At 32.6% G+C, this 11572-nt stretch overlaps 1 protein-coding gene across 1 annotated transcript; it reads left to right on the top strand.

Annotated features, from left to right (window-relative positions):
* The first annotated feature begins 9237 nt into the window (after positions 1–9237).
* LOC111400024 lies at positions 9238–9997 on the top strand. Its single transcript, XM_023027498.1, has one exon. The coding sequence runs from the start codon at positions 9273–9275 to the stop codon at positions 9876–9878; it is 606 nt and encodes a 201-aa protein (XP_022883266.1). The 5' UTR covers positions 9238–9272; the 3' UTR covers positions 9879–9997.
* The last annotated feature ends 1575 nt before the right edge of the window (positions 9998–11572 follow it).

Genomic DNA, 11572 nt, shown 5'->3' on the forward strand with positions numbered 1-11572 from the left:
GTGAAAGCAAAAACCAAAAGGCAAATCCTTTATACAACTTACAAGTACTAACCACTTATATCTACACAACTCTATTTATTTATAATTTAAATTATTTATATATACTTCTCAAACATGCTTTGAAACTAAAAATTTATTTAAACAATTTTTATTATTTGGGTTTAATTAAGCTTAAACTAGACCCCTTAGCCGTGTCATGGCAGCTACACAAGAAAAATACATATCTTAACAAATTAGTGGGGCCAGTTTTAGGTGTGTATTTGTCTAGGGATAAATCCTATATCATTACATACTGAAATATGTATCTATATATAAGGATTTGGATTACTCCTAAAGTAATGTTGACCTTTTAATATTGGTAACATAGTTCATTAAGCTCTAACGAGCAATTTGATTTGACTAAGATTAAACGAGCACCATCTTTTGAAACATGTTAAGAGATAAATTCCACATTGACTAAATACCAAAATATAGACCAATATACAAGAGTTTTGAGTTATTCCTTAATATGGAAAAAAGATATATTTTCTCACTATCCAAATTCATGATTCGTTTAATTCCAAGAATGGAATTTGGATGGAAAGAAAATGAATTTCAGGGAATTAAATTGTCTAGAACTTGTTTCACCGAGAATTGTCAATTAAATACGTTTGATAGATATAATTTTTCACCTAAAAAATGTTGAAATTTTGAATCTTTTGGTGTTCATTTGACTTCGTTTTTCATGAAAATTGTTAATTAAAATGATAGAATTTGTTACAATTGTTCATAAAATATGTTTCCATTGTCGAAAATAAAAAAAAAATGAAAAACCCAATTCCCACCAAAACCAAAGGAAAATCAATTTCTTAAAAACCTAGAAAATGTGGTCATGTGGGTGGTTGGGTGAAAAACAAATTCTACGGAAAATTTTGCCCATCAGACATACCATTTGCGTGGATAATGGAAATTTTCAATTTTCCATGAAAAAATGGAGGCTATCAAACATGCCCTTATTTTATTCTGCAGTAGTCATTAAAGTTTGCCCTTTTATTTTAATTTGACTACATAGTTAAAATGGGAAGTTTTCAATCGAAAGTACATAGTTCAAATAGGAAGTTTTCAATCGAAATATTAGCAATGAACTCCTAACGGTTGAGGCTAATTCAAGATGATTCAAACTAGGGCCCGAAAATCTCACGTAATAATTTTCATCGAAAATTCAATAATACTAATTTTCTACTTCATTCAATGAGAACATATGTCAAATTCTATCTAATCAGATCCATGAAACTAAGGGAACGGTATAAAGAGGAGAAAAATATTAATATTAATTAAAAAATAAAGCACAATCAATAATCACAATGAACCACCATAGCTAACTCCCATTTTTTGTCATTGTTTCCTCGGAGTATAGAGGATTTCAAAACTTTGATCTAAATCCGATTTAAATGAATCGAAAATTTGGTAAAAGTTGATCGGACAGACTTTTTCTATTTGGTTAGAAGACGATAGTATGTTATAATATTATTATTATAAAATTCTTTAATGTCAGTTATCTAATCGTATACTGAAATAAATAAATAAATAAAAATTAACCTTTCAAACACAATATCAATTACTTATTTTCTTTACATGATAGTAAGTTTGATAACTGACAATCAAACTTGACCATAAGTTGCGTGGTTGACTGTTGTAATTGGAAGACTGGAAATTCGAATGCTTAGGGGGTGTTCTCTTTGTGTTTCAATTTTGTGTTTTGAGTTTTAAATTCATTTTGAGTTTTGTGTTTTGAGTGTTTGTTTTGAAATTGTTGAAAATGCGTTCTTTTTGTTAGTTTCTCAAAACAAAAAAAATGAAATTTTTTTTTTTGAAATTTTGAGAATCACCACAAGATCACCTCAAAAAAAAAAAAAAAAAAAAAATTAAACTGAAAACGGGGTTTCCCGCGTTTTCAGTTTTTTCAAGTTTTAAACTAAAAACGCCCAAAACAAAAAAAAAGGCGTTTTGTGTTTTCTTCACAAATTTTTTTTTCGTTTTCGAAAATTCGTTTTCGAAAACGGGAAAGAGAACACGTTTTCACCGTTTTGAAAAATTGAAAACAGAAAACGGCCCGAAAACGGTAAAGAGAACAGGGCCTTAGTAGTTGGATATTTTTATTAGGGCCCACTCATAGAGGCTCTCTCAAGAATCGAGAAAACATGGTGTGAAGGAAAAGGAGAGAAACTAAAGTCCATGTGTTAAAAGAAAAAGAAAAAAAAAACACACTATTTTTCTCAAATTAATTTTAACCACACATTTTCATAATAAAATATTCTGTATGTAAATTTAAAATTTTTTCCTTACTTTTAATCATATTATGAAAAATTACTATTTCAAAATTCATTTTTTTTCCAAAAAAAAAAACTTTTTATTGATTGTCAAAAAAGGGATAACTTTTTTAAAAAAATAAATAAATAAATATGGACGACCAATTCGATTTGTTTTCAAATGGATTTTAAGTATCAAGACCTAAATCAAAACGTCTCAAACAATTTGGTTCGGAACATAAACATTGACGGATCCACTTGAAACCAAACTAATTATTTTAAAACCACAAATTTGATGACGATTTTTATTAACCCCTAATTAGTTCACCTTAAACCCCGTCCATGGTTGAGTTTTAGATTAAATGAAATGCAATCGTGCTTGGTGAAAGCAAAAGGCAAATCATTTATACAACTTACAAGTACTAACCACTTATCATCTACACAACTCTATTTATTTGTAATTTAAATTATTTATATACACTACTCAAACATGCTTTGAAACTAAAATTTTATTTAAACTAAATCTTATTATTATTATTATTATTTGGGTTTAATTGAGCTTAAAATAGACCCCTTAGCCGTGTCATGGCAACAACACAAGAAAATAACATATTTTAAACTATTAGTGGGCCCAATTTTAGGTGTGTATCTGTCTGGGGATAAATCCTATATCATTACATACTGAAATATATATCTATATATAAGGGTTTGGACTGCTCCTATAACAATGTTGACCTTTTAATATTGATAATATAACTCATTAAACTCTAACAAACAATTTGATTTGACTAAGATTAAACGAACACCATCTTTTGGAACATGTTAGGAGATAAATTCCACATTGACTAAATACCAAAATATGGACTGATATACAAGAGTTTTGAGTTATTCCTTAATATAGAAAGATATATTTTCTCACTATCCAAATTCAGGGTCCGTTTAAATGCAAGAATGAAATTTGGGTGGAAAAAAACGAATTTCAAGGAATTGAATTGCCTAGATTTTGTTTTACTGGGAATCGTCAATTAAATATGTTTGATTGGTATAATTTTCATCTGAAAAATATTGAAATTTTGGATCTTTTGATATTTGTTTGACTTTGTTTTCCATAAAATTGTCAATTAAAAGGATAAAATTTGTTACAATTGCGGATAGAATATGTTTCCATCGCCGAAAGTTAAAAAATAAATAAATAAAAGAAAAAAGCTGAAAAAACCCAATTCACACCAAAATCAAAGGAAAATCAATTTCTTAAAAACCTGTTCACATGGGTGGTTGGATAGAAAACCAATTCTATGAAAAATTTTGTCCATCAAACACACCGTTTGGGAGATAATGAAAATTTTCAATTTTCCATAGGAAATGGAGCCTATCAAACAAGCCCTTATTTTATTCCAAAGTAGTCATTCAAGTTTTCCCTTTTATTTTAATTTGACTACATAGTTAAAAGTAAAATCCATATGGCCAAGGGTGTTGGAGACCGAATGGTGCGCGACCTCTCACTGTGCCGTGGGCCTTGTGCGAAAAAAATATTGCCAAAAAATTGTGGGTCCGACCCCCATGTAAGGGGTAGGGTATCGGCGTGTCACTGTCTCTTCTAGTAGTGTAGGTCGGTTCTAGTTAAAATAGGAAGTTTTCAATCTAAGTATTGACAATGAACTCCTAACGGTTGAGGCTAATTCAAGATGATTCAAACTAGGGCCTGAAAATCTCACGTAAGAATTTTGATCGAAAATTCAATAATACTGATTTCCTCCGTCATTCAATGAGAGCATATGTCAATCAATTCCATGAAACTTAGGGAACGATATAAAGAGGGAGAAAATATTAATATTAAATAAAAAAAATAAAGTACAATCAATAATCTCACAGTGAATGGACCACCTTAGCTAACTCCCATTTTTTGTCATTGTTTCCTCGGAGATTAGAGGATTTCAAAACTTTGATCTAAATCCAATTTAAATGATCGAAAATTTGGCAGAAATTGATCGGACAAACTTTTTTTTATTTGGTTAGAAGACAATAGTATGTTATAATATTATTATAAAATTCTTTAATGTTAGTTATCTAATCGTATATTGAAATAAATAAATAAAAATTAACCTGTCAAAAACAATGTCAATTACTTTACATGATCGTAAGTTTGATGACTGGCTATCAAACTCGACCATAAATTGCGTGGTTTACGGTTGTAATTGGAAGACTAGGAAATTCGAATGCTAGTAGTTGGATATTTTTATTAGGGCCCACTCATAGAGGCTCTCTCAAGAATCAAGAAAACATGGTATGAAGGAAAAGGGAGAAACTTTAGTACATGTGTTTAAAAAAATAAATTTAAAAAAAATAAAAATCTAGTTTTCTAAATTTATTTTTAACCATGCATTTTCATAATAAAATATTCTTTATATAAATTCAAAAAAATTTCCTTGCTTTTAACCATATTTCGAAAAATTACTATTTCAGAATTCAATTTTTTTCAAAAAAATCATTTTTACTAATTGTCAAAAAAGGGATAAAGGAGCGAATTATTAACATTGTGGCTAGCTCACTTGAGTATTTGTTCACACTTTTTTGACGATCCTTTTAAAAAGAGTATTACAAGATTAGCTTGATGATGCTTGAGCGACAATCTTATTTTCCATCTTTATCAAATCAAGAAATATCACATGCTTCAATTGTTAAGAAATATAGAATTATTTATTATTTATTAAGAGTAGAATAGTCCTTTTTAGTTTCCTTTGTTTAGCCTATATATATTTTCCTTGTATTTAGGTTAAACTATCTTTTAGCATTCAATTAATTAATGTAGTATCAATGAAACCTTAGCCTCCTCCTTTTTCTTCTTTATATTTCTTTGAATTGTTTAACATGGTATCAGAACCAGATTTCATGAGACAAAACTTAATCTCAAACACAGTTGGCTGGGGGTTGCAGGGGGCAGCGCGCCCTTGACGGGGTTAGGGGCGGAGCCCCGAAAATTATTTTTGGTATTTCTGCAATCTGTTAAATCTGTTATTTCTGCAATCTGTTATTTTTTTTATTATGGCTGCTGAAAGAGACGATTCCCTTCAGTCTGTGAGTGTGAGGTTGGATGGAAAGAATTATTCGTATTGGAGTTATGTGATGAGAAATTTTCTTAAGGGTAAAAAGATGTGGGGATTCATTAGTGGAACTTCTGTGAAACCTGAGAATACCAATGAGGGTTATGCTGCTTTGATAGATGCTTGGGAATCAAATAATTTAAAAATTATTACTTGGATTAACAACTCTGTGAAGCATTCCATAGGTAGAGAGTTGGCGAAGTATGAGACAGCAAAGGAGGTTTGGGATCATCTACAAAGATTATTCACTCAGTCAAATTTTGCAAAGCAGTATCAATTGGAGAATGATATACGAGCTCTTCATCAGAATAATATGAGTATTCAGGAGTTTTATTCTCTGCTATGACAGATCTTTGGGATCAATTGGCCCTTACAGAATCGACAGAATTAAAGGCATGTGCTACCTATATTACTCATAGAGAGCAGCAACGGTTGGTACAATTTTTAACGGCACTTCGCAGTGATTTTGAAGGACTCAGAGGTTCAATTTTGCATCGTTCTCCACTTCCTTCTGTTGACTCAGTTGTCAGCGAGTTATTGGCTGAAGAAATACGTCTTAAGTCTTATGCTGAAAATCGAATTCTTTCTGCTTCTAAGCGTTCTGTATTAGCAGTGTCTTATAAGTCATCCTCTAATAATCAAAATAAGCTTACACAAGGGTTGCCTTTGACGAGTGCAGTTTCTGTAAGCATAAAGGTCATTGGAAGGCTCAGTGTCCTAAGTTGAGACAGTCGAATCAATTACAGTTGCAATCTCAAGCTTGGAAGCCTGGCAACCAATCACGATCTAATGCTCATAGACCACTACAATCTAATACTGCAGCAGTAGCTTCATCAGGTCCTATCACTGATCCTAGTACTTTGGCTGAGCAATTTCAGAAGTTTCTCTCCTTACAGCCTCAAGCTATGTTTGCTTCTTCCATAGGTCAGTTGCCTCATAGTTCTTCAGGTATGTCACATTCTGTATGGGTCTTGGATTCTGGTGCTTCACATCATATGTCTCCAGATTCTTCGTCTTTTGCTTCTGTGTCCCCTTCGTCCTCTATTGCTGTTATGATTGCTGATGGCACTCCCATGCCATTAGCAGGTGTTGGTTCTGTTGTCACACCTCACTTGTCCCTCCCTAATGTTTATCATATTCCGAAACTCACATTAAATCTTGCTTTTGTTTTTTCAGTTATGTGATTCTGGTAATTTAGTTACCTTTTCCTCTTCTTCTTGTTATGTGCAGGATCTGCAGTCTCAGAAGCTAATTGGGACAGGCCGTAGGAAGGGTGGACTATATATTTTGGATGAGCTAAAAGTGTCAGTTGCTGCTGCCGCTGCTAGTGTTGATTTGTCTTCGTTTCGTTTGAGTCTTTCTTCTTCTAGTTTTTATTTGTGGCATTCTCAGTCGAAATATGTTGCAGATATTCTTGAGCGGGCAAGACTTACTGATAATAAGATTGTTGATACTCCAATTGAGGTTAACGCGAAGTATTCTTCTTCTGATGGTTTACCTTTGTCAAATCTTACTTTATATCGTACTACTGTTGGGAGCTTGGTATATCTCACTATTACTCGTCCAGATATTGCATATGCTGTTCATATTATTAGTCAATTTGTTGCTTTTCCCACTACAGTTCATTGGGCAGCTGTTCTTCGCATTTTGCGATATCTTCGGGGTACAGTCTTTCAGAGTCTGTTACTTCCATCCACCTCCTCCTTGGAGCTAGGTGCATACTCTGATGCTGATCATGGCAGTGATCCCACAGATCGCAAGTCTATTACTGGTTTCTGTATCTTTTTGGGTGATTCTCTTATTTCTTAGAAAAGCAAGAAACAATCTATTGTTTCTCAATTTTCCACCGAAGCAGAATATCGTACTATGGCATCTACTACTAAAGAGATTTTTTGGTTACGTTGGTTACTTGCAGATATGAGAGTTTTTCTTTCTCATCCCACTCCTATGTATTGCGACAACCAAAGTTCTATTCAGATTGCTCACAACTCGATTTTTCATGAATGAACTAAGCACATTGAGATTGATTGTCCTCTTACTCATCATCATCTCAAGCATGGCACAATTACTTTGCCCTTTGTTTCTTCTTCTTTGCAGCTTGCAGATTTTTTTACCAAGTCGCATTCTATTTTTCGTTTTCATTTTCTAGTTGGCAAACTCTCGATACTTGTAGCTGCCGCATCGTGAGTTTGAGGGGAGATGTTAAGAAATATAGAATTATTTATCATTTATTAAGGGTAGAATAGTCCTTTTTAGTTTCCTTTGTTTAGCCTATATATATTCTCTTTGTATTTAGATTAAACTATCTTTTAGCATTCAATTAATTAATATAGTATCAATGAAACCCTAACCTCCTCCTTTTTCTTCTTTATATTTCTTTTTGGAGCTTATGCGATATGTGGACATAATCACCTTGTATCCATCCATGGATCTTCAACAATTGTTAACCAACTCAGGGTCCACCACTTTCATTTGTCAGCTTAATTGTGTCAAATTCGAATACCACTTGTCAAGATAAAAGTTCCATTTTAGAAAGTTAACTACTAAATAGAATGACGCATTACTTACACTATATTTAGTTAATATGGAACTTTATTTACACTTTTTCTTGTATTTTTTATTTTTATTTTATTTAGAATTATTATTATAATGTCTTTTGTAGTGGGCAAGGGCTCCCTTTCTTTGGGAATTTTATGAAGGCTCATTGTCCCTTAGTATGTCCTATTATTCACCCTCGACAGGGAGGAAAGGAACCATTTTTTTCTATAATATTTTATTTTTGTATATTAATTTAGTGTGAAATTGACCCTTATGTATTTAATACATCACTTCTAGAAGCATGGTTTTATAATTGTGGTTTCATTTGAAATCAACCCCACAAAAAATATGCAAAAATAAAAGAAAAAATTGTGAACCATGGACAATTACCTAAGTTGCAGGTCGACTTTTCACTATCAGTTTCACGTCACTAATGCAACAGAGAGAGAGAGAGAGAGAGAGAGAGAGACTATTTAAAGTTGCTCGCCAATAATATAGCTAGCTACATAATTAACAAATTTATTGCATTTCGTATTTTATTTGATTTGTACAAATTTATATTCCATTTCTCGTAATTAAAACAAGCTACTAGTGATAATATTTTATCTCAAGAAATGATGAATAATACCTATTCAATCAATCTACAAACTCATATACATTAATTCAAATTTTTTCCTTGCGAGGTAGCAAATGAATTTTGGTACCTTGAAAAGTGTGACGATTTTAAACACAATCACACGACGAGTTCAATTTGTACCACTCATTGAGCAGTGCATTCTTAGAAAGAGATCATAGTCGACCTTGATTATGGGGCTTGACATTTTGCTAGTATTCTTCGGATTGTTCGGATTTCGATCCGCGATTCACAGTACAATTCAACTACAGTGCCATGTTTGAAAGTAGATGCTGCAATTGATTCCAGCCAAACTGAGTTAAGCCCTCAACCAATATCTATCTGTTTTTTTACACGAGGAGGGAGTACAATATGAAGAATACCCTTATTGTCTACTGGCATTCTTAATTCTATGTACTCTACATTGGGCCATGCAATTATTTCTTATAGGGACCTTTATATGCATACATCCATATATATTTATATGTCATAAATACTAGATGTACAAAAATATTTGAGCCAGTTGGTAAAATTTCATTAGATGTTGAGCAAAAAAATATAGTTAAATCAGCCAATACAGTGTTGCTAACTCATCATTTACAATGCATTTTGTACGTTTCATCTGTACAAGGAGCTTAATTCTCTATATATACACACGCACTCTGATTTCTCTTGTCTACACACTAAACCATCACTCTTTCTCTCCAAAAAAAAAAAAAGGAAAAGAAAAGAATGGAAGTTGAACCAATTGGTCCACCATTGATAGCCAAGAAATTATGGAACATAGTGAGAATAATGTTCCACGTGATGAGGAAAGGCATATCAAAGAGTAAGCTACTACTTGATCTTCATATGCTCTTAAAGCGTGGAAAAATAGCCATTGGCAACCTCTTGCTCCACCACCACCGCCACCTCGACTACTACGCTGCCCTTACCTGCCGCTCCAACAACATCAACACGTCATTCGTGACACCTCGAGAGTACGAATTCAGCTGCAGCAACACCCCGGTTTACCACTTCAAGAGCAAAAACCGCCACCGGCGCCACCACAACCGTGTAGAAGAAATAAATGTGGTTCAAAGAGTGTTTGATATGTTCAATCATTACGATCCGGCGGAATTATCTCCTTTGACACTCCCTGGATTCGGGGTTAGCCCGATGGTGAGACAATTGAGGGTGACAGACTCGCCATTTCCATTAAAGGATACAGAGGATTATAGTCATCAAGTAGATAAGGATGCTGAAGAGTTCATTAAGAAATTCTACAAGGATTTGAAGAAGGAAAAGAAAATTGCTTCCCTTGAATCTCCTTCAGCATATGACCTATGGACTAGATGAAATAAAAATTGATGTATTATTAATTTTCGACTGTGATTTGTGACAATAATGTGCCAACTTCGATATGGTAAAAATGTTACGTGACTCGAGCCTTACAATATTATTCACGTCAAATTTCACATGAGTTATTTACGAGGTTGAAAGTGCCTTCGAACAATAAATATAAGTGCCTTTTTTATATAAGGTGAGATAAAAGTTAACAATTAATTTTAATTATGCATTTCATCAACTTTTATAACTAAATTCTAGTAATGGGTTTCAAGTACTTTTAATTTTACTTCATTTCTTTAGGCTTTTTGTTATTTCTATAAAAAGGTTGTTTCCATAAAGTTGCTTCAAAATTCCTTTAACTAAATTTCTTGCATAGTACAATAATATCCAATGGCCAACATAATAATCTTTCTTTCGTACGTACTAATTGACGTACCCGATACATTTTTTTCTAGTTCGTAGAAACGAATTTTCATGAACTTGAATAGGGTTTTTTACAATCTTACCACTTTTATTAGTAGTCCACTATTTTTTTGGTTAATTTAACTTTTACCATACTCAAAACTAAGAATTAACTTTTACCATACTCAAAACTAAGAATTAATTTAGTTGTAGGTCTAATAAAAAATTCAAGCTTTACCTAACATACATATAAGTTAAAAAATATCATTGACAATAGCTTGTATTAATCCAATATTCAACTGGTAATTAATTAATTAGAGGGGAAAAAGCTCCTAAAATATGTTGGAGTAGGAGGACGCATGATCAATCCAAGAGTGGTATAGAGAAGAAATAATAATAATAATAATAATAATAATAATAATAATAATAATAATAATAATAATAATAATAATAATAATAATAATAAAGGGCTGTTGCGTATATTAAAGGGAATATTAAAAGAGACCATCCTTGTTGCTTTAATATTTTGATAGGTTGATTGCCTTTAAAAGTTGGTGGATTAAAAGGTTAGTCTTTACTTGGTTTTTATGATTTTTCTCTTTGCAACGGTCATCTTAGCTGTGTTTCTAATTACTTTGGTCCGTAAGTGATTGAGAGATCGCCTCCAATGAATAATGACTAATAATTATTAGCAACGCTGAACGCCATATATATTGCGCAATAGGTAGGGAATTTTGTGCCGTTTAGCCTTTGAGAGAAATAGTAAGTAGAAATCATGTAAAGCAAAAGCACACACATGTTCACAGGGATTCTAGATCTAATCTTAGTTCTAGGTTTTTGCCAAGCTGGGAAGAAATTTAAAATGAAGATAACTAAAAATGGTTTATGTTGACCTTAAAAAATGAATCAACAGGTATCGTTGAAAACAATGTACACATGGACGTATTTTGTAGATAGAGAATATGCACAGTGACAAGCGGTCTTCATGTGTAGAGAATATATGATGCTCTTTTGTATACTTAAAGATTCATCCCTTAAAATGTTACTAGAGTTAGCTATTTATAGTGATCAGACCGACGTGGTTATCGTTGGATCCGATCCACGTGGTCTAACCTGTTAGACCTTGATGTCATATCGATTCTACCTCACATTAATTACATTGATGGACATTTGACAAAGGGTCAGCCACCCTACATTCCTAGATTGATATTCCTAATATCTATTTAATGAGAACGTCCCATCAATCAATTCCTTAGATACACTTATCAGACCCATCGGGCGTCAAAGACCTCCAGTGCTAA

Source organism: Olea europaea, chromosome 9, assembly GCF_002742605.1.
Source record: "Olea europaea var. sylvestris chromosome 9, O_europaea_v1, whole genome shotgun sequence".
Lineage (NCBI taxonomy): Eukaryota > Viridiplantae > Streptophyta > Magnoliopsida > Lamiales > Oleaceae > Olea > Olea europaea.